The 22,434-nt window shown below is 47.6% G+C and overlaps 1 protein-coding gene across 1 annotated transcript; it reads left to right on the plus strand.

The window, feature by feature from the left end:
- The first annotated feature begins 624 nt into the window (after positions 1-624).
- On the plus strand, positions 625-21,569 carry LOC123026008 (digestive cysteine proteinase 2-like). The gene is made up of 11 exons (XM_044435244.1): positions 625-686; positions 5,577-5,636; positions 8,572-8,664; positions 11,235-11,407; positions 12,415-12,658; positions 15,322-15,517; positions 16,590-16,783; positions 17,266-17,357; positions 17,851-18,012; positions 19,148-19,337; positions 21,097-21,569. The coding sequence occupies exons 1-11, from the start codon at positions 635-637 to the stop codon at positions 21,282-21,284; spliced, it is 1,644 nt and encodes a 547-aa protein (XP_044291179.1). The 5' UTR covers positions 625-634; the 3' UTR covers positions 21,285-21,569.
- The last annotated feature ends 865 nt before the right edge of the window (positions 21,570-22,434 follow it).

Consider the following 22,434-nt stretch of genomic DNA (forward strand, 5'->3'; position numbering starts at 1 on the left):
CCTAATACCTGCGGATGCTAATTTTTACTTGCAGAGCTGCATTTGGCAGCATCCTACTTGCTCTGGCCTAGGATACAGGAGGGGGTGGTTGGGCACCTGGTTGGAGGGGACAGTCTCCGGAGGACACCCTCCTGTGTGAAAAGCGATGCGTGGACGAGGGAGAGGAATTTGAGTTCATTTGAACAAGAAAAGCCTTAACCGGAAGGATTCTAGGGGGCACAGGAGGTGCAGCACGTGGGAGGATGCCCCTGGACCTTCATTTCAGCAAGGGCTTATTGAGAGCAGGCTGGTGGGGAGACGGCCTCCCAGCGATACGGGGCTGCAGCCGCGCCGCGCCGCGCCGCGCCTGAGCCCGCCTCTCTCCGGCCCCGAGCGCCGCCCTCGCTTCCCGCGGAGCCCGGCGGAGGAGGCGCCCCCTGGGGTGGGTGGACGGGCGGGCGCCGGGGCGCCTCCCCGGCCGCCTCCGGGAGACGCAGCCAATCGCCGGGGTCGCTCCGGGCGCCCACGAGGGCCGGCGGCTCGGCGACGCGGGGGAGCCCCACCCCGGGGAGCGCGCGCCGCTCCCATTGGCGCGCGCGCTTGTAAAAGAGGCCGGGGGCGCGCGCTGCGGGAGCCGCGGAGCCGAGGAGACGCGATGGGCCGGCTGGGCTGCTGTGCGCTGCTGTGCGCGTGGGCCTTGGCCTTAGGTGAGCGGGCGCGCCGGGGGTCGCGGCTTGGCTGGCGGGCAGGACGGACAGCCTCTCTCGGTGCAGCCGGGGCGTCCCGGGAGGCAGGCGGGGCGGGTGCTTCCCTGATGTGCGCCGGTGCCTCGACTCGAGTTAGCGCGTACTAATAAGCGACGTCGTTGGGATGCGCAAACGGCAGCTTCGTTTCGGCAGGCGTGGGGGAGCGCAAGTGTTTGCAGACGCAGCCAACGTTGGACGGTTGTGAGGGAGCGAGGGAGGACGCAGTGTGCCTAGTGGGCATGATGTGCTGATCGCGGGATTCTGTTTTTCCAGCTCTAGAATTAGCTGTTCTCCCGTTCCTCATGCAAGTGGCTCACAAGGTTCTCCTCTCTATTTCATCCTCAGAACAGCAGCCTGTGAGGTAGGGTAGGCTGAGAGACAGTGACCCTTTGGGCCCTCAGTCACCCACTGGGCTTCTGGAATGAGTGGGACTAGGACCCAGAGCCCCTGAGTCCCCATCCACCACTCTTAATCGCTACCCCACACTGGCACCATGATGAACCTGCATGCACTACAGTCTCTGTCCGTGTAACAAATTCACACACTCATCTAGGACTGTTTTGTCTTACATGTGATGATAGTTCTCATGCAAAAGCAGAAGTGCCTTCCTTGTAGGAATTTGCTAAAAGAGGAAGTGGTTGATCATGTCATGGTGATATGACAGGTCCTGGAAGGTCTGATGAAAGACAGCTGGTGGGAGATTGGACATCCATATGTTTCTTTGTCATTGTTTTGATAGTAGGGGAAGATGGTTGAGATACCCTTTCTAACATGGAGGGTTGCCTGCTTATTTTTCCTCAATGGAGAAGGTGTTCCTTGAAACTCTACGTGGCAGAAATTCAACAGAGGCAGCATTATCTGTTTCCTTGCCCCTGTGAGGCTGAAGCAGTGGGGGGGTCATAGAATCATAGAGTTGGAAGGGGCCATGAAGGCCATCCAGTCCAACCCCCTGCTCTTGCAGGACACCACATTACACCATCCCACTGAGATGACTGTCAAGTTTCTTTTTGAATGTCTCTAGTGTGCCCTCTATTGCATCTCTTGAATGGCTGTTCTGCTCAAACCACACAGCCTAGTAGTGGATTATTGGCATCTGACCAAGGCACTACAAAGCAAGCATGCCTTTCTTGGCTGCCTTGCTGCTTTAAAAGACGCCCAATTCAAAATTCAGATCAAAGAGTCGTTGTTACCTTGCTCAAATGAACAGCAATTCTGCACTGAGTAATCCTCGTAAAGAGGCACTTTTTTCTGTGTTTGTACATGGGGTGGACCAAGCAGGACTTGCTTAATTCCTCCCTTCTTCCTCTTTTCTGCTAAAAATTACTCTTCTCCCTACCCCATGCCCTTCTTTCCCACTGGGAAAAATATATGGGTACAGCTCTAGGTGCTTTAGGGCTTGTGGGAATTTAAATCTGTAACATCTGGAAATGTTACCTGCTGCCCACCTTTGCTTTATCAGAACTGGGAAGCCTGTGGTCCCCTGCTCCATGTTCCTACAGTCATCTTGCATGAAGATAGGCAACGTTGGCTGGGGGTGTGCATACAGCAACATCCAGAGAGCCAAAGAGCCCCCAGTCCTGCAAATCCCACAGTGGGATTTTACTTTTTATAGAAAGTGACTATTCCTCTCCGGGATCAAAGGAAGACATTACTTTCCAGATATATATATATATGCTTTACGCTGCATATCCCCATAGCTTTTCCCACTCTTCATCCCTACCATAGGATGTCTAGGAACCCGGGAGACTGGGCTGACACAAGAAAGTTTTTGTGCAGGTATGAATATTAGCAGAATCGTCAGAATACTTAGTCCGTCCACTCCCCCCAAAGGCAAAGTAGGGACAGGGATTTAACAGAACAGATTTAAATCTGGCAGCTGGAGTATGTACACAGGTTCCAGAATGTCTCTTCTGTGGGGTCAGTGGTGCAAAGCTGCCTTCTTGGCCTGGTGGCAAGACTGCAAAATAAGCAAGGCCATGAAGATGTGAAGATGGGTGAAAGTATTTCGTTGCTAAGAACGGTAGTGTGCTTTTTGCCATGAGCTAGACCCTTTCCAAAGTGGCTTGGGATGCATTCTAGGATGTCCTCTGTGTCACTTCCACACATGTGGGTGCATCCAGAAGTGCCCTTGAATTGGAATGCCTGGAGACTGGGAGGTGAGGTTGACCAAGGCTGCCAGTTGAAATCTCAGTGGCTTGTAATAGCCATCTGTGTCCCACCTGCTCCACAATTTTCTAGCCCTTCACATCTTTTGAACTAGAACTTCTGTCAACACCGACCATTGGCCAGGTTGGCTAGAGCAGAAGTCCCAGATACCTCAGGGGGTACCAGGTTCTGGAAGGTGTGGCTGTGTTGGTGGTATCACAGACTACACCCTCCCCATGAAAGGAGGGATGATGCCGCAAACCCAGGCCCTGTGCAACCTGGAAGACAGCCCGGGCACAATCATCCACACCCTGATGACCTCAGATTAGATTACTGTAATTACACTAGCATCGTTTCAGAGTAATTCACCTCAGGACTAGGGCGGTAATTTCGGCTCAGCCCTGGAATGTGTTTCCAGTACTAGAACTGAGTTTGCAGATTTTCCTTTCCTAGTTCTTTTCCACCCCTTTAAAATAGCTTAACCAAAGTAAAAAGAGCCTCCCTGTTTGAGGTATCATTAAGCAACAACTTTTGCTGATATGTGAATTACCCAAAATATTAATATATTATATTAATTACATTCAGAATGCCTAAAGCAGCCTTCTCCAACTTGGTTCCCTCTAGATGGGTTGTGTTTCCAACTCCCATCATCCCCACTCATACCTGAGTTTGTGATACTGGTTAAAAAAAACCCAGAAGTAATGCATTTTATACAAACACACGTTCTCAGTCCAATGGACAAAAATACACATTTGGCTATGCATTTAAAGAAAGGGTATGCATGAGAACGTTTCTCCAACCATGGCAAAAACTTCCAATTGGAAACAGTAAAGAGCTTGACAGTCTGGCAGGGCCAAAATCCTCTTCCAGGCTAACCCTGTTCTTTCAGGTTAATTTCACTATAAAACATCAGCCTGGTATAAACAGCAGCCTTAGTGGCAGCTTTAGTTCCACTTGGAACCATAAGTGGGAGGACCAAAACATGAGTTGTTGATGCTCCCATAACTTGGTCTTGCTTGCAGTCTGGTTAAACCAACCATTAAACTGGCAATGGTTAAACCAACCTGGTGCCCTGCATCTGAGAATCCCAAGTCCACAACATCTGGAGGGCACCAGGTCAGGGGAAGCTATTGTAAATGACCCATAAGCTCCAGGTTCGTCTGTAAATCACCACTGGACCTCTTTGCCTGCTCTAGCACAGAGAACCCAAACAACATGAGTAGACAGAACAGGCAGGAGATGAGAGAAGTGCAACGGTGGGAGAAATGGAAGAGAAGAGCAAGTTTCCTTCTGGAATATACTGCTCTAAATTAGAGGTTTCCCAGTGAAATGTGCCAATTCTGGTGCTCCAGCCTGTTCTTCGCCAGCGTTTTCTCCACTGCACCTTGCCCTGGGGTGGCAAAAGAGCCAACGGGAATAGCGCTGCTTACTGCATCTTTCCAGCCCTTGCCTGGCAGCCTTGTTTATGCCTGCGGATTAGTGGCTTGTCCCCTCTGCAGAAAATGCTGACATGGAAGAGGAGCGGAATCTCATTTTCAGGGTGTGTTGCCTTCGGTCTCTTTGCCATTTAACAGTTGTTTCGAATAAGGTTTGCTTAATGATGGGCAGAGGTTCCTGAATGCAGGATTCATAGATTTACTTGCAATCTCTGTTAAAGTGAGTGTAAGTTTATCAGATCAATAGCTTGGGTTGGCCCCTGTGCCAATTTCTTTCCTTTAATTTCTTAGGCAGAGCAATTTCTGATCCCTTTTGTCAATTTCCTTTTTAACTTGTACAACTGCGAGCCTATATTTTTTTCACATTGTATAGTCTCTTTCTGGTTTCTTTTCTCTTTGTGCCATTTCTGATCTTGATAGTGAATGAAAAGGTTCCAGTATCCTTCAGAACCCCTCTCTATCAGCCAAATAACATTTACTCAAGAGAACAGTAGGATTATCTTGTACGTTCTTTATCTTGTAGATATTGTATGACCAACCATAAGCAGCTTTTGCATGTGTTGGGCAGGTGAATGGATGCATATCCTAATGTAGATAGATGTTTGTTTAAATGAACACTCAAATGGGGGGGGGTTCTACTCCCCCAGCAAATTTTAATGCAATAAGGCTGTCACTCATAGGTATGTAACTATTTACCAGTCTTGGGCATGTCAGTTGCATGGTTTTAAATGTTCAGAGTACTTTTCATGTATTACCTAGTTGGAATTCTTGCAGCAAATCTGAAAGGTAAGTTTGTGTCATCTTTTGTATTGTGGGTTGAGATCCGAGGCTGAAAGAGGGTGGCCTGCGGAAGGTTCAGTCCCCAGCACCTTTTGGTAGGACTAGGCGAGACCCTTACCTGAAACCTTGCGCATCTCCTCTCAGTTGGATTATGCAATATTGGCCTAGTGTCAGACTTGGTATAAGCCACCCTTCCCCAGTCTTTTGGACTACAGCTCCCATAATTCCCAGGTGGTCTGACTCACTGGATCTTTTGAATGACAGCTTCCATCATTCCAGAGCCATATCCTGCTGGCTGGGGCTGATGGAAGTTCCGGTCCAACCCATCGAGATTGGCTGTCCCAGGTTAAAGTGAGTTCATAGTAGAGGAGAGATTTGAAATGGGTATATCCTAGTTCTTAGCTCAAGGCAAGATGGAAATTCCCTTGCTCAGAGAATCTGACATTGAAATGCATTTAGTGTTAACTTTCAAAATCTTTTCTTCTTTCAGGAAATGGATGTAATTATTCAAGCACAATCCCTGATTTTGGTACTATTTACCATGTCAAAGGTAAGCTTTACTCAGTGTATCTCTTCAGAAACTGACCCCCTTCCTATCTTGATTATCTTTGGTTACAAGCCTACCCCAAACTGGAGCCCTCCAGATGGCATAGGCTTCAACTCCCATCAGCCCCAGCCAGCATGGCCAATGGTCAGGCGTTTGGGGGGCTGTAGTCCCAGAGTCATCATGTCTTGGAAAATACCTAGCATTGACAACTCTGCCATATTTATAGGCAAACTCTTGAGCTACTTTCTTGTTACTTACACAGCTTTGTGTGGTGTTGACTCTTTGTGTGGTGACTGACTCTTGCAGTCGCTTTTGCACAGGAAAGGGCCGCTGGATCTGGACTGGTTTTGCAGCACGCCTCTGCATCTCCTACATGGCCGAGTTCACACAACTGATGCAGTCCCCTTGCCAGATCCTGCAGTACCCAAATGGTCTATGTTTTGGGACATCCTACAGAATATTACATGAGCAGGGAAGGGATAGTAGCTGTTAGCATTCAAACCACCGAGTCATTTGTTGTAGCTTTGCTTGAATGGGCTGGTCAGGCCAAAGCCGACACCGTGACTGTGCTAGGATTTCGCTGGGGGTTGGTTCCGAGTTGAGATGCACATGATACAGACACACGCAACTTCTGTTCATTTCCCTGACAGTATCTCCCCATGCGCATATGTGAAGTGCCTTTCTGGTAACCGTTTTTGAGGATTGACATTTCCTATTTTGGTGCACCCACATTTAAAAATGAAAGTAGAAATGAGCATATCTTAAACTGAAATGCTGCCTTTAAGATTGTGTTAGAATGTTAAAAATTGACCTACCGTTAACTTGGGTACAGTAAGTCCCCCTAGGGGATCCTCACAGCATCTAACTTACTTATTAAAAATCAGATGCTGTTATAACTTCCAAAAATTAATACATGCTTGACACCTAATTTTTGTGCAGTCCACAGTCTTCCTTTACTTAGCTTGCTTGTTTATGGACACCTCACAGTGATTTTCAACTGTCTAATTTGTACTTCAGTTACCTAAATAAATACAAAGAAGGATCAAGATGGTAAATTTTAATCAGTCAGACTTCCAAATTAACCAAGACTTGTCTATAAACCCATTACAAAGAAGCTGAATCATGAATGAGCATGCTAATTTGGTCATGTTTCAGTATTGAAAACAATGAATTCATAATTCTTTGCGTGCAACGAGGGAAATACATGGGGCATTCTGTTCTTGCTGTGGCTTCGAAGTCTGAAGTAACCAAGCCACTTCCTTACTGTTCCTCAGCAGGAGGAGGGGCATCTAAGATTAAACATTCCTGCATTCATAAATTTCAATGGAGAAATCATTATCTCTGGATTAACCCTGGTGTGATACTGGTTTGGAACATTTACACCTGATGCTACCCTCTCATTAATGCATGCTGCTTATTTCTGTATGTTGCAACCTGCTTGCATTAAGAACATCTGTTTAGGACCCTTGTATCATAGTGTGTTGGAAGTGTGCAGGAAATGCAAGCTTGCACCAGTAAAGACTTTGTTGGAAGCAAAATCGGAGTGCAATTGGTGTTTTCCCCGTCAGCCAAATATGGGTGGGACCTTCTCAAAACTCATTTTTTCCTCTTTCTCTGGCTAACCTACCTAGATGGAATTTACTTGAATTGGTGCCTCACCTAAGCCTCTCCCCAGTTTTTAGTCAGAGCACGTTTATGCAACTCCTGCTGGAGTCATGGATGCAAATAGATTTCTCTGCACTGATCTGTCTTTCCAGGAATATATTTCTCTTGTGACAAAACCTTAGCAGTCTGTGCTAAAACATAACTGTGGTGACCAAATTTGATGCAACCATTTTAAGATTTTGTGCTGAAGGTGGTGCTCCTTTCAGTCGGGTGTGGGGTGGTTTGTGCCCTCCTGTTCCTGTGCTGAAAGGCTGCTCTGTCTAATTCCAGTGCAGAGATGAAATGATGGGTGAGTGGAGGTCTCAAAGCTGCTCATGGACAAGAGGGCCTATCAGGGATAGGGGAAAGTGCTTGCCTGCAGCTATTGCAGAAACACAGTAGGGGAGCATGGGCTTCAATAGCTGAGCTGCATCTTCAGCCCAGATTCCACAGGTAGCAGTAAGACGCTGGTCGTTCAGCCTTGCAGTTCCCGTGTAACCAAGAGCCCGTGGATGTGCTCAGGGGCTTATTTTTGGACATGAATCTGCTCCCCCATGTTGGGTTCACTCCACTAGGTCCCCAGTTCATCAGCTATCCAACTCTGCAGTGGAAGAGTCTGTTTGCTACTTTGATGTGTTTCTTAGCAATATAGATTGGATCCGTCCACCGTCTACCATGCAAGAAACCCAGCTGCACATCTCTCTGTGCCACAGATGACTCTCCACTTCATGGAGAGGGTTTGAAAGTAAAATTTAGGGCTTCCTTGTGATAGCCTGAATTTTACTGTGTGTGGATTGGAAGGGGGGCGGGGAGAGGTTTGCTGACATCTCCATCTGCCAGTCCTAGCCCCCGTGTCTTCCCAACCCCTCCGTCCATCTTTTTTACTTCTTCTTAATCCATTAAGGAGAAGAGCAGAGAGACTAACTGTGCATTGGCTTCTGAACATTAGAGCTTGTGGCCCTTTGCCTGGAATATCCTTTGTAGTTTCCTGGCCTGGTACCCTCCAGATGTTTTGGATACAGCTCCCAGGATTCCTGACCATTGCCTCTGATGGCTGGGACTGATGGGAATTGAAGCCAGCAATACTTGGCAGGCCCCAAATTGGGAAAAACTGATCTACAGCATATCCTGGTCTGAATGTTGGCCTCTTCTGTTTCCTCCCTCTTTCTGGACCATTGAAAGTGCAGTCAAAGAAAGCTACCACATGCAACAAAGCATTGTGCAGATAGGATTGTCTCCATTGATGTCGAGTGTGCTTGAGTCTCTCTCTCTCTCTCTCTCTCGTGTCCTCTAGGAGTTATCAACCTCCCTTATGCTGAAATTGAAGAGCCCTTTGAAGCTTGGTACAACCTCACTGGAAACAAGAGTCGCATCGAGTACTATGATGGTATGAAACTGGGGTGCTAGTGTGGAAGGGCAGTTCACATGTAGGCAGAGAAAACATTGGCTTGCGTGCTAGGAGAATCAGGAACTTGTGTGCTTGTGTAAGTTGCCTGCTTGCCTCTTTTGCACAGTTTTTTGTGTTCCTTTGAGTCAAGGAACATGCCCCTGACTGTTGGAAGTCTATTTTTCCTCCTTCATTCCCAGGGCTCCTGAAGATACTCCAGATACTGTTGTCACATGTTCTGCCTTCTTTCTTAAACAGTCTTTCCCAGCTTGGTGTCCTGCAGATGTGTCCATCTGCCATTCTCCTCATTCTCAACCAGCATAATGGGACTTGAAGTGCACCAGATCAGCAAGGCTCTGGAGGGGGAAAGCCCACTCTTAAAGGCTAGAAATGGATCTCGTAAAAGCGGAGAAGCAGGATCCTAAATGGATCCTTAAAAGCAGAGAAGCAGAGATTGTCTGCTGTTAATGATGATCAATATCTGGGTTTATTTAATGCAGGCATATAGGTGGTCACCAAATTTGCATAGCTTTACCTGCCGGTAGGAGGACTAGTAGTTTTTCTGAGCTCCAGAGCATTTACTAGTCACTGTACATAAGAAGCCCCTGAGGGTGAATTTTCCCCTGAGACGTCTTGTTGGGAGCCCAACCACCATTTCAGAAATTCAAGCCATGGTGGGTGATGCTGTTATTAGTTATGTGCCGACGCAGCCAGGGTAGGTTGTTGGGAGGATTAGCAAGTCACCCAGAACCCATGTCCTCTTTTAAGGTTGTGGGTGGCTTATTGACCACCCCACCCACCCCACTAGAGCAAACTGTGGTGTGCAAATGCCCACTTGAGTTCCCAGAATGCTGGCCACAAGAAGCCCTGCAAGGAAATTCACCTCCAGCATGAAGCAGGTGCGCTCTCTCTCTTCTTTGCATCCACTAAGCACTTCATTTTCTTCCCTTTCTTTTCTGCAGTACAACTTAAGGCAGGGTGACTGAGCCTCTCAGGTAGCCTCTGAGTCTGGCACAGATCAGACCTCCGCCTTAACATATAATCAGAATGTATTTACTGGGACTGTAACTCTTACATTTACTTGAATGGGGTATATTCTCAATGGGAACATTTGGGAAGCAAATTTAATTGGTGAGACAGCAATTAAAAGGTATGCCTTTGTATGCTTTTGAAGCCCTGAGAACAGTAAAGATGTTTCTTTTAACGATGCAGGGTTGATTTTCTTACTGAATTGTACATTCTTATGCTGCCTTCAAGACATCAGGCCTTTGCTTATGATTTGGCAATCTGCAAAACTGTTTTCATTTGGTTTTAATTTGCATTTTAATCAATGTTAAATGAAAATAGCACTTAATTATTGTACGGGCCTAGTTTATATGAACGCTGCTGAAGTAGGAGCACAGGGTAAGCCTGCAGGCATGAGACTGGCCATGCCATGTTCCTTTTCTTCCAAATGCCTGCCTACTGTACATAATTTATTTCAAAGAGTTTATATCTTGCCATTCCAGAGCTGTGTCCATGTGGTTCTTAGTACAGAAATTATTTAAATTTTGTTTACAACATCTGTATGCTGCCCAGTAATGTACCATTTCCTGCACAGCTTGCAATAAGCAAAAACAATTTTAAATACAGAATAAAATCATAACATTAAAAGCAGCATTAAATATGTCACAAATAACAGTTTGCACAACCCAACGTTAAACACATAGAATGGGTTCGGGCAAAATTACAACCCACACTCAGGAGCTGAATAGGGTTTAAACATATAGTTGTCATTCAACATGGGTTGTTGTGCTATCTAAACCCTGCTGAACAACCTGCAGGAGAACCCATGTGTTCCTGGGTTGTGAACTGTGGGTTGTTCACCCTAGTTTGTTTAACTTAGCTGGGTTTAGACAACATGATAAGCCACATTTTGTTGAACCACAGGTGGTGGTTGTTGAAAACCTGCTTTCAGCCCATCCTTATGCTTTGAGCATGGGTTACTGTATTTTCTGAACCCACTCAGAAGAGTTCAGATCTGAGTTAGTTAAAAACAAAGCATTCAAATTATAATAAACTAGTAATGAAAATAAACTCACCTAGAGTAAAGCCCTGAATCCATAACAGAAGCTCAGCAAACATTTCCAATAATAAGAACCTGTGCTGTGTTCTGATGGCAGCACATTGACTTTCCAAGCAGTTGGTCCTGGATTCAAGCCCCAGCATCCCCACTTTTGGGGCAGTTCTTGCAGCTGCTGCTACTCCATGTATCAACAATACAGAGTTAAAAGAGCAGGTAATCTGACTTGTGTATAAGGCAGCTTCTAATACCTACTGAAATGCCCCCCTTTTTTTCCTCTGTGGGGCCCAATAATTTTGGCCCAGTACTAATTCGTCCATCAAGGCCAGTATCGTCCACTTCAACTAAGCAGCAATTCTCCAGGTGGTTTTCCCATCACCTGCTAAGTGGTCCTTTTAACTGGAGTGGGCAGGGATGGAACTGGGGACCACCTGCATCATCTCTTCCCATAGGAGATGGTCTCCTCCTTTTCCATGATTTTGCCAATGTTTCTCTTGCCGTTGTGCAGGCCAAGTGGTGACCTTACAGCTGGGGTGTGTGGAACCGTATGGGACCATGTTCAAGATAACACCAGCAACCACAGAAAAGGTGGTGAATACTGAGAAGTGCTTCCAGCTAAATGGCACCAAAGACAACCACGTGAGCGCCCAAGGAGTCTTTCCCGACTTGACAAACTTCAAGGTAGGCTGGCAATTGCCCAGAAGCTAGAAAGAGAAATGGAGAAGTCTCAGCTTCAGAGTTGGGCTTGGACTGGGAAGCCTCCTCTGAAGTGAAAAGTCCCCCCGCTCCCCTCTCCTTCCTTAGCTGCTCCTTGTGATGTGATCTAACCTGTAGGGTCCTTCCTTGTTTCAATGAAACCAGAACCAGGACTTCTGCCTTTGCTTGACTAACAGAGTGATACCTTTTGCTGGTTGTGTTTTGGCTCAAGCCAGTTCCAAGCTCAGCTGGAAAATGCCCTGGAAATTTAAACATGGGCATGGCCACCCATGGCCCTAACTTAGCTATTGCCTGGATTCCAGCCATATATATATACTTAGATTGACTTTCCAGGGCCTAGAGACCTTGATCTGGTTGCCAGTTAGGAACGTCACCAATGCAAGAACCTTTGGAATGTGTGGGACTCGCATCACAGCAGGTTTGTGCTGTTGTGCAGTACTTAGATCGGTGGGTCCTTTGCCAGAGATCTTGGTGGATGCCACCTTGGGTTTCTGCCTTTCCCCAGCACAGGTAGCAAGTCATACCGTTGTTCCATCTCGTTCAGCATTGACTGGTAGGGTCTCCAGTTTTTCAGGCAAGAAGCTTTGCAAGCTCTAACTAGAGATGCAGGGGCTGAATTTCATTCTTTTTGCATTCAAGACAAGCCACTTAAGATCATCCTCAAAGATCCTTCTTTCTCACCCACCAGTGAATTCCAGTAGCAGATGAAGTTATGCAGGCAGTCTCTAGACCTCTGCCTGAGACTTGGTACCGGAGTGGGCAAGGCTTGCCAACCTGGTGCCCTAGAGATGTTTGGGAGACCAATTTTCATAAGTTCCAGTAGCATGACCTGCAATCAGGACTGCTGAAGTTCTGGGAGGGCACCAAGTTAGGGGAGCTTGGAGAAGACCGTGGTGGATGAGATGGGCAAGTGCCTGGCCTGCTTAGAGGGGAAGTCCTTCTCATGGTGACTCTTTTCACTCTCTCCCCAGCCTGTAAGGGAAGAGTACTACAAAGGCCAGTACTGCAATGTCTGGCAGAACGTATCCTACTGGGGCCACAAGAAGAATGTCTACACCATGTGGGTCACCAACACCAGCTGTGGTGTGTCACCTGTGCACTACGAGATGAGAGGCTTCAACACTTTGCTGGGGTCCCACTATGACAAATACGAAATCGATTACACCGATTTCTCCAACAGCTTCCCAGCGTCCGTCTTTGTTCTGAAGCCTAACGGTAAGAACTTTAGTGTATCACACACTTATCTCCAAATAAGGAGGGCATTATTTGGGGTGGGAAAGGCATTAGTGGGGCTTTCTTAGTTGTGCCTGCACTGTTACCCTGCAAGGCAAACTGTTTTAAGGTAGGGTTTTCTGTCCCAAATTCCTAGCAGACATTCACCAAAAAGCATCTGCAACAACGAAATCTTAAACTCTCTGTTCTCGTTCTCTTGATAACTCTTTATGTCGGTTGGAACACTCATTCTCTGCATCTTTTGAAAAAGCAAATTCTACACTCATTTAGCTCCAACCTTGTGTCTCTGCTTGTATGTGGATAGTGCTCTTTCTTTTTAGATCCCCCTCTTATTTAAGGTTTCATGCCACTTTTTCTACCACTGCACCCAAAGCAATACACAATTGTGAAAGGAAAGCATAGATCAACCAGATAGTAAAAACCCTAGCAATCTTGCTTTAGTAAAAACAAGCAGGAGAAAAAGAGTTGCTTACCTTTTTTGAAAGTCATGTACATGTTATGTGAGATATATGAATAAAATGTTAAGTCCATGAAGTACAGTATTTCTTAGTGAAGGAACGAGCCCTGTGTGCTTGAGTGGGTGGATTGTTTGTCAGAGCCGAAAGTGCTTTCAAGATACATATTAACCATTTATTGCCACGTGCTGCAGCTCTTAGTTACTCCTGTGATGTCAGTTTTAAATCGATGGATTTTCACGAGGCAGAGTTTTAGCTCAAAGGCCATTGAAAGGTCTGTTGATGTCAGGGCCAGCATTATAGCTAAGGGTGGGAGAACCTGCCATGGCCCCCATCGAGGGTGTCTTGCTCAAGGGCCCTCAAACACCTGGAGCCAGCACTAATTGAAATCCATGAGTTTAAGCTTGTTTAACTCTTTGCTGGACTAAATCCAAAGCACCTTGAGAAACCTGTTGTCTAAGATCTTTGACAAGAAAAGAAAACACACACAGCTTCGTGCCACCACATTTTCATCCCGCCTATTCATTCCATCCAAAAGATATTGCATCCCAGTTCACATCACCCCTGACTATTGACCATGCTTGCTGGGGCTGATGGGAACTGGAATGCAGCAGCACTTGGTAGGTCACATATTTCCCACTGCTGCTAGAACAGCTTCCCACTGTCTTTGCCTGTTCTTTAAGCTTTTCTTATTTATGTAGAAATAGTCTCTTTTCCTAGTCTTAGCCTTTCTGTGAATTTAAAACTAGAGCTGAGTGAAAGTGCCTCCCTAAATTATCCATCCTATTATGGCAGCAAAACTGGGAGTACCACTTTACCAAGTATTCCCCAGGGGAGGGAGGGAAACTCATTTAAGCATTTCTTAGAGCTAAAGCAGTGGCACTTCTCCGACAAGTCATTCAGTGCTGCTGCAAGCAGGAGCAAAAGTATTAGCCACGTGGCCACCATTTTGCTTCTCCCAGAATGCCCCAGACCCAGCATTGTCCTGGGGCTTTACAGAGCAGGAAGGAAAAGACAGAAAATATTTGGAAAATATTGTACACAGTTGCCCTGTTTCTTCCTTTTCCCAGGGAGGTGGGGGAAAGAAGCTTGTCAGAAAAATCTCTTCTGAGAAATTGGTATAAGCATTTTAATTCACACTCTTACCAAAAAAAAAAAAGGGGGGGTTTCTAATACAAAAGTGGGTGACTTTACACCTGCCAGGGGCCTCCATCTCTGCCTCCTCATATATAATTGCCATTAAGTCAGAATGTTGTTACCTTTGAAAGCCCCGTGGAAATAGCAGGCATTTTACATAATGTAATGGGACACATTTTAATGGGTTGTGCTTGAAAGGCCCCAAGGCACAACCTCCACACCCTGCGTGGTGCCCTTGCGCAAGCTCTTGTTCTCCTAGGAAAGGGCCATGCTGTGCTGTATGATGAATGAAGCTCTCTCCCTTTCCCTGGTTTTCCAGTTTTGGTGTGCCCTGCCTGCCCCTGGGGCCTTCTGTGATCTTTTGTTTTGAAACCTGTATTCAAGTCAAGACTGATGGATGCCAAGGGCACTTCCGGGCACTTTCTGGGCACTTTCCAAAGGGCTACTGATAAGATGCTCCTGGGATTGCGCCTTCTCTTCCATTTGGAACTGTTGGTGCCCTTTCGAGGTGGTGTGAGGGGGAACTGTAAGTGCCGGGCCTGCTTGCTCCTGGCGCTCTGCCTCTGAAGCAAGGGAATGTTCCCAAGGCCAGGGCAGCTGGCAGGCGGAACGGTTACCCGAGAAAGGCTAACGCCCTATGCCTGTTACAGCCTTCCTTTGGGAGAGATGGAAGTGCTCCAAAGGTGCCTCACACACACACATTTCAAACAGAAGACGCTTCCTCGTGTCAGGTCTCTCTGTTAGGGCTGCCGGTTCTGTCCAGCAGGGATCCTTCAGTCAAGGCACAGCCCAGTCCTCAGACATCTCCCTGCCGTGGCTGCCTCATGCTCAGGCCCCACAGAGGGTTCCGTGGCCCCAGACTGTTTGTCCAAACTGCCTCCCTCTGTCCCATGTATTTGCGCCTGCAGCTCGCAGGATTGGTGCCCGTCGTCATGCTGGCAAGGGTGGGCAAGAGTCCAAGTCGCAAGCGCCTGGGGAGCACCGGGTTGGCGAAGGAGGGGTTGCAGAAACGCACTTTTACACCTGCCGGTGTGTGTGCCTTTCCCTCCCTAGAAACAAAGGTGTGCGATGAATTGCCGGGCGACTCTGCGGAGCACCACATCATGGCAAACCCCATGGCTGACTTTGTCGGGGGCCAGGAGGACCGGGCCCACCGGTTGTTCCACCATTACAGGAAGCGGTTTGGGAAGAACTACGACACGGAGCGGGAGATGGAGCACCGGAAGCACACCTTCACCCACAACATGCGGTGAGTGGCTTGCGAGGCCGGGCAGGGCAGGGCAGGGCAGGGAGAGGTGGGGAAGTGGCAGCGGCAGCGGTCGGAAGGAACGGAAGAGAGAGAGCGACTCGGAGAGGCATTTAGCTGCCTTGGTTTGCTCACAGAGCCTCTCATTCTCTGGCATAGACATCATTTTCCAGAATGCCCAGTAGATGGAGGTTGCGCAAGGGATAAGCAGAGTGCACTCTGCTCATGCTCAGATGTACTCTCTCATCTTTACATGTGCTGGTGAAGACTCAACCCTACCATTTTAATGCAGGGTTCTAGGTCTGAGCCTTCAGTCAAATCAAGACTTCAGTGGCCTTGAGCCTTACATGAAAATCTAGCCATGTGCTGGGACACTTTATTTATTTCAAGTATTCTCATTCTGCTTCTTGTGCAAAAAGGCTCCCAGAGTAGTGTAAGAATAATCAGAAAAACAAGACAGAGCAGGGTTACAATCTAAGAGTGCACAATACTTGAGGAAAAAGAATGTGGAGGGATGAGGAACAAAATATTAAACTCTGCTGGCTGGGGCATGCTGGGAGTTTAAGCCCTTACCTGTCTAAACTTGCACAGAATCGCATTTCTAATGATAAAACATTGTACACAGAACTTAAGTCAAAGCAGCAGATAATAAGGGCATTAAGCCAAGTATTCAAATAGGTACTGAAAATGTCATTGGACATCAACTGCCTTTTGCTACTGAGGCTGCAGCGTACAACAGAGTTCTCAGGTCGCACAGATGGGGTGCTACCACAGAGAAGGCCCCCCTCCCATGCCTACCCAGCATACCTTGCCTAGTGGGGGAGGTACCTGAGGTTACTTCACTGGATTCTTTGCAGCCCAGAAACAGCACGAGGGACGTGAACCAGGCACAACTTACCTTGAAATTAAATGAAATTATTGCCTTTCTTCACTTCCATAATGCCACGGCTTGTGACAGAGAAATCTCTGACTGCTGGAAAGTTGGTTGACAGCTGAAAGCTGGAGCTGGCCTCTCCCTGCACCTTTCTCTTATAATGGCCTTCCTGTGCTTCCCACACCCTTCCCTCAAACCCAGGTTTGTCCACTCCAAGAACCGAGCCAACCTCCCCTTCAAGATGGCCCTGAACCACTTGGCTGACCTCACACAGGAGGAGATCGCCGTGATGAGGGGGAAACTCAAGAGCACAGCACCCAACAACGGGCTGCCTTTCCCCGAGGAGTCGTATGTGGGCCTCATCCTGCCAGAGAGCTTGGACTGGCGACTCTATGGTGAGTGGTGTTGGCAGACAGCCCGAATGGGCAAGGTGCCATCAGAACAGGGCTGCGGAAGGCTGGTGGGGTGCGGTGGAGGGTCTGGATTACCTTGACGTCTTTGGACCCCATCCATCCGCTTCCCTTCCCAGTGCTCAAGTCTTTTGCTACCCGTGTCTTGGCTGTTATCCACTTTCCCTGCTAGGACGGATCCCTCCAGGGGCAGGACTTTGAGCTCAGCTCTGAGCCACAGGAAGCTCTGTGGGTTCTGCATGCCTGCATTATGGGATGGCCGTCTTTGTGGTCTTTGAGACTACCTGCCTGTGAGGTCCTCTTCGGATCTCCGCACACTCTGGCCGATTCACGAATCCTCTGTGCCAAAGCCATTGAGAAGCAATGCAGGAAATGGCAAGAGATGCTTCTCATGCTTTTCAATTAAAACGGAGTGATTCGCCCATCTCCCAGCAAGGGTCCCACCCAGGTCTCTCTCTTCTCTGTAGGTGCAGTGACTCCAGTCAAAGATCAGGCCGTGTGTGGTTCCTGCTGGAGCTTTTCTAGCACGGGAGCCCTGGAAGGGTCTTTGTTCCTCAAGGTAAGAGTTTGTCCAACCTACTCTGAGCTGATGTCCTGGCCACAGTTCCCCTAATTCCCAGCCAAAATGGCCAGTATCTTTCTCTAATGAAACAGAAAGAAATTAACACGTGATAATAGAGTCAGGATGTGAGTGCAATTAACGCAAGAGAGAGCCCTTAGAAGAATTTGGACCAGTACAGTGCCCTCCAAATGCTTTGGACTACAACTCCCATCATGCTGAGCCATTGGCTGTGTTGGCTGAGATCTATGGGAGTTGTGATCAAGCCCAACTGAGGAAGGCTGTCTCATCATTTTGTCCATTTTGAAAGGTGTCTGATCGCCATCCTGATCGCCATCCTATTCTGATCCCTCCAGCCTTTCCCAGGGAAATGCTGACTTTGAATTGACAGCACTGGACCTGATGGACCCATAGTCTGGCTTGGGATAAGACGGCTTCCTTTCTTCCTACAATTGGCACCAAACCTGATATCTGCTTCTGTCCCATTCCCCAGACCGGGCAGCTCATTCCGCTGTCCCAGCAAATCCTCATCGACTGCTCCTGGGGCTTCGGCAACTATGCCTGTGACGGTGGCGAGGAGTGGCAGGCGTTCGAGTGGGTTCTGAAACATGGCGGCATTGCCAGCACGGAGTCCTACGGACCCTATAAAGGACAAGTGAGTAGCCAAAATGTATCTACCGGGGTATCGGGTGTCACCAGTTCTTGTGTACAGAGGGCCAGTATGGGTTGAGATGTGCTCTGAAAGGGGGAGGCGGCACATTACCAGCTGGAATTTTGAGAGGGTCGTGTGAGCGCTTGCACAATATGGCTGCCATGGGGAGTCGGCTTGCCCGTTCCTGCACTTGCTGTCATGGGGAGTGAGGCTAGTCACAAAAGACTCACTTCCTAGAAGGCAGATTGGTGAGTCGGAAAAAAGTTCCTTGCCAAGAACCTACGCAGAAGGGCAGTGGAGGTGGGGAGGAGGTTGCGTTCCAAGACACACAACCACTCTTTTGAATCCAAATGGATGTGGTGCTAGAAGGCAGCCTTTCACCTCGCCAGCCTTCAGGTCAGCAGATCTTGGTGCCTGTGCCAGTGACCAGCAACCTCAGGCCTGCAGGCCAAATCTTGCCCTCTGGGGTTCTTTGAAGGGTGGCGCTCTCTCCTCACCCACTGCTTTTCTCTCGCCCACCTATTATTTGGCAGCTTCCCAGCTTTTATGCAGCCTTCCTCTCATTCTAAAAAGTTGAAATACTTCTCCTAAGGTGTAGTTCAGTGGTAATACGAATTTTAATCTAATGTAAGATGCGTTGACTCCATCAAGGAAGTCACAGCCTTGCATTTGCAAGAGCTGAGTGGGGCTGTCCATGACGGGACATGTTGGAAGGCTTTCATACATAGGGTCACCATGAGTTGGGGACAAGTTGGCAGCACATAACAAAAACACAAAGAATTTAAAGATACAACATGCTAGGTGGTTTAGTATTTTTGAGTCCACTCCTTTCAGTTCACCGCAATTCAAGGCAATTCATTTTGCCTTTGGCCCTGGCTGAGAACTCTTCCAAAATTGGATTTGATCCCCATGCTGTGAGAGAGGCTCCTTGCCCTTGGCGTATGGAGCATGAAATATCTCTCCTGGACCAGTGGTAGCTGATTTGCTAGATTCCAGGATCTGTATGGAGGAACCGATCCCTCCAGAGAACATTCAAGGACTGCTTAAGCAGGGGTGGCAAGGAAGGTCAGTGAAAAGATGAAAGAAAACTCTGGTTTTTCCTTGGTTTATGATGCACGGACCTTCTTGTCTCTGTCAGAATGGCTACTGTCATAGCAACAAGACGCAGCTTGTGGGCAAACTCTCAGGCTATGTCAACGTCACCTCTGGGAACATCACAGCACTGAAGACGGCCATCTTCAAACACGGCCCTGTCTCTGTCAGCATCGACGCTTCCCACAGAACCTTCTCTTTCTACTCCAACGGCGTCTACTATGAGCCCAAATGCAGTGAGTCCCAGCCTGCTGTGTTGATGTGGGAAACTTTAAATCCACTTTCCTTTCTTGGGATACTTCCCAAGGGCGATTGCATCAATGGGTATTTGATCTCAGAGGGTTCTCTCGAGGAGCAAAGGTGCTCTTCTGGGTTTTTTGTGGTAAAATGAGATTTTGTGGTAAAATTTCCACCACAATATTCTTTGCCCTGTCTCAGCGGACACCATGAGGCGAATTATCTTCTAATTTGAAAGGGCTGGGCACTGAAGCTGCAACGGTATACCCATGATTTGACAAAAAGTCCCATTGAACTCAAAGAGATGCAATGCTGAGAAGACATGTACAGAATGGAGCTTCTGAGAAGTGGATGTTTCATAGGCAGGTGCTTCAGGCTGAAATTCTGTGCCCCTGTACCTGTGAGTGAGACCCATTGTACACAGTGAAACTTTATTTCTAGATAATGTGGATAGGATTTCTGTGCCAGACTGCTTCTTTAGTAGATAAAGTGGACACCAGCTATGTTCACCTATAGTTCTAGAAGTGTCTCGTTTGGCCTGAGAGCAAGTGAAATGGGAGCCTTTGAGTGCCCCATCATGGTTGGCTGCTCAAGAAAACCCAGCTGAGCTCATTTGTGTGCAGGTAGGAGGCAGAAAACTCTGCCACGTGGCAGCCAGCTGAGGATCCTCGTGCTATGTGGAATCGTGGATTGGGCAAGTGCACCACAAGGGTTGTGGCTGCTAATTATCCTCGAACACAATCCTGCCTCCTGCAAGCACTGCAGGGTGTACTGCATGTCTCCTTGCCCCTCACAGCTGCATTGTACAAATGTCCCCACGTTGCAGATGGGATTTGGGACAATTAGAGCCTATTTGTGACTTACTCAGAACCATCCGATGACTTGCATTGAACAACTGCCCCCCCTACAAATTTCTACAAATCCCTCTCCCCCTCACACACACACACACACACCAGAGCCAGCCAGCTTCACTGGAAGGAAAACAAAGGTAGCCATGTTGCCCTCATGAAGCACTGCAAGATCACAAACAGTGTGCAAGCTTTCAAGGTCATAGACTAGTAGACTTGAAAGAGTTGGGTTGGCCATTAGGTCCAACCCCTGCTGTTGCAGGACACACAGTCGCACCGTCCCATTCAGGGGGCTGTCCGGATGCTTTTGAATGTCTCTTTTTGATCCCTTGTCGGTGGGCAGGATGCATGGTAGGCTCCAGTTGCGGTGGAGACGATGACGAGTTGTTGCAGCCAGCAGGTCTTCGCGGTCAGAATCTTAAGATGATACGGAGGAGGGCGGCTTGTAGACGCTGAGACTGGGCTCTGCCAGGGAATATGATGGTTTCATGTTTCGGTGCCTCTGGCACCACTAGAAGAAAGTTGCAGGCAATTGTAGACCATCTATTGTTGCAAAATTAAATCCAGGTGTTAACTCAAAGCTCTCCTTATCTGTGGTGAACCAGGCAGGTTCCTTGGGTGGTGGAAGCCAGAAGTAGAAATAAAGACTATCTGATTTATGTTAACAAAAGTGGAGATAAATTCAGTTGCTGTGCCCGGTAAACTGTGCATTTGGGTTGGACAGTCTCCTTTTCTCTTATTATGCGAGTGGGTGTTCTCTGCTGTTGGAAGGGTTGAACTTGCAGCCTTCCAAGCTGCAGGGAGATGGTCTTACCGCCTGGCTCGGTGTCCGTGTGTTGCCTTGCTTAGTAGCCCTTGCTAAAACTTCCATCTACACGAAGTTGACTGTGTTTTCCTAACTCCCTTTCAGAAAACAAGAGGGGTGAACTGGACCATGCCGTCCTCGCAGTTGGCTATGGTGTACTCCAGGGAGAGCTGTACTGGCTGATCAAAAACTCTTGGTCCACCTACTGGGGCAACGATGGCTACATCCTCATGTCCATGAAAGACAACAATTGTGGCGTAGCTACTGATGCCACCTTCCCACTTATGTCATGACCAGACCCTGCCATGGCGAGCTCCTTTGGGCAATTGCAAAGATGATCCAGTGCCAATTTTTCTTCCCACGGAAATCAACATTCCCTCAAAACTGTCAAATGTCTTTTACATATTCATGTGCTGGAATCTTAGTCACAGAACCAGAAGAGACTCAGGGAATTCTTTCTTAGCTTTTTAATTGATTTTTTTCTCCTTTTAAGTTATTTTCTACTTGCTACCTTGTAAGCTGGTTTGTGATGGCTGTTTTGCTACTAAAAGTGGAAAATAAATACCAAAACAAACATACAATCTGCCCTTTTGGGCAGCACCTTGTTGGAATAGGAATACCCTTTCACTCTTGAGCTTTTCTGCATCCCAATCCTCACAGGGCTTTATCCAAAACTTCTGAAGCAAGTACCTGATTAGTCAATCTCTCATCTTTCATCACTCTTTTTCCTTAAGTATTCCAGTTGGAATTGACATTTTCTAGGTTCTTCCTAGCCCTTTTACTGTGAATACCTTGCATTCTCAACAGAAAACCTGTGAAATAAAGCAGGTTGTCTTACAATGGAGGAAAGACCAGAGAGTCAGTGTGGTGTAGTGGTTAAGAGCATGGGACTGGGACTCAGGCGATCTGGTCCCAGCTCGGCCATGGAGCCAACTGGGTGACTTTGGGCCAGTCACAGACTCTCAGCCCAACCCACCTCACAGGGTTGTTGTTGTGGGGATAAGATGGAGGAGGAGAATGATGTAAGCTGCCTTGAGCCCTTTGTAGGAAAAAGGCAGGATATGAATCGAAGAAAAAAAAAAGTGGGGTGAATCCCCTAAGCAGAGTCCGTGTCCATGTCTTAGACATCCTTGCGACGAGAATGATGGAGTCTCTTATGCCATACTGTGGAATTACATCTGACTAACCTCTGTTCTCGAGCCTCCATGATGGTTAGAGGATTGCCCCAGATTCAGCATGCGAACTGTTTGAAGAGCAGGCTGTTAGACAGCATAATTTTGTAAGACGATCGGAAAGTTTCTTTTAACTAGAGCAAAGTTCTCAAAGCAACTTACAACACAAATACTAATTTGCTGCGCGAAGTCTGTTGCAGCAAAAGTAACTATTTCATGTGGATTAGTAAATAATCAGTGACTTATCCCCTCCCCCTTCATGCCTCTATTT

This window comes from Varanus komodoensis, unplaced genomic scaffold, assembly GCF_004798865.1.
Source record: "Varanus komodoensis strain SLA01 unplaced genomic scaffold, ASM479886v1 scaffold29_1, whole genome shotgun sequence".
Taxonomy (NCBI): Eukaryota; Metazoa; Chordata; class Lepidosauria; order Squamata; family Varanidae; genus Varanus; species Varanus komodoensis.

Excerpts from the sequence above, each read along its gene's own strand:
- LOC123026008 (XM_044435244.1), top strand. The coding sequence starts at position 635 with ATGGGCCGGCTGGGCTGCTGTGCGCTGCTGTGCGCGTGGGCCTTGGCC. Across the intron at positions 18,013-19,147 it reads ACGGACCCTATAAAGGACAA|AATGGCTACTGTCATAGCAA; the intron begins GTGAGTAGCCAA and ends TGTCTCTGTCAG. Across the intron at positions 19,338-21,096 it reads CTACTATGAGCCCAAATGCA|AAAACAAGAGGGGTGAACTG; the intron begins GTGAGTCCCAGC and ends ACTCCCTTTCAG.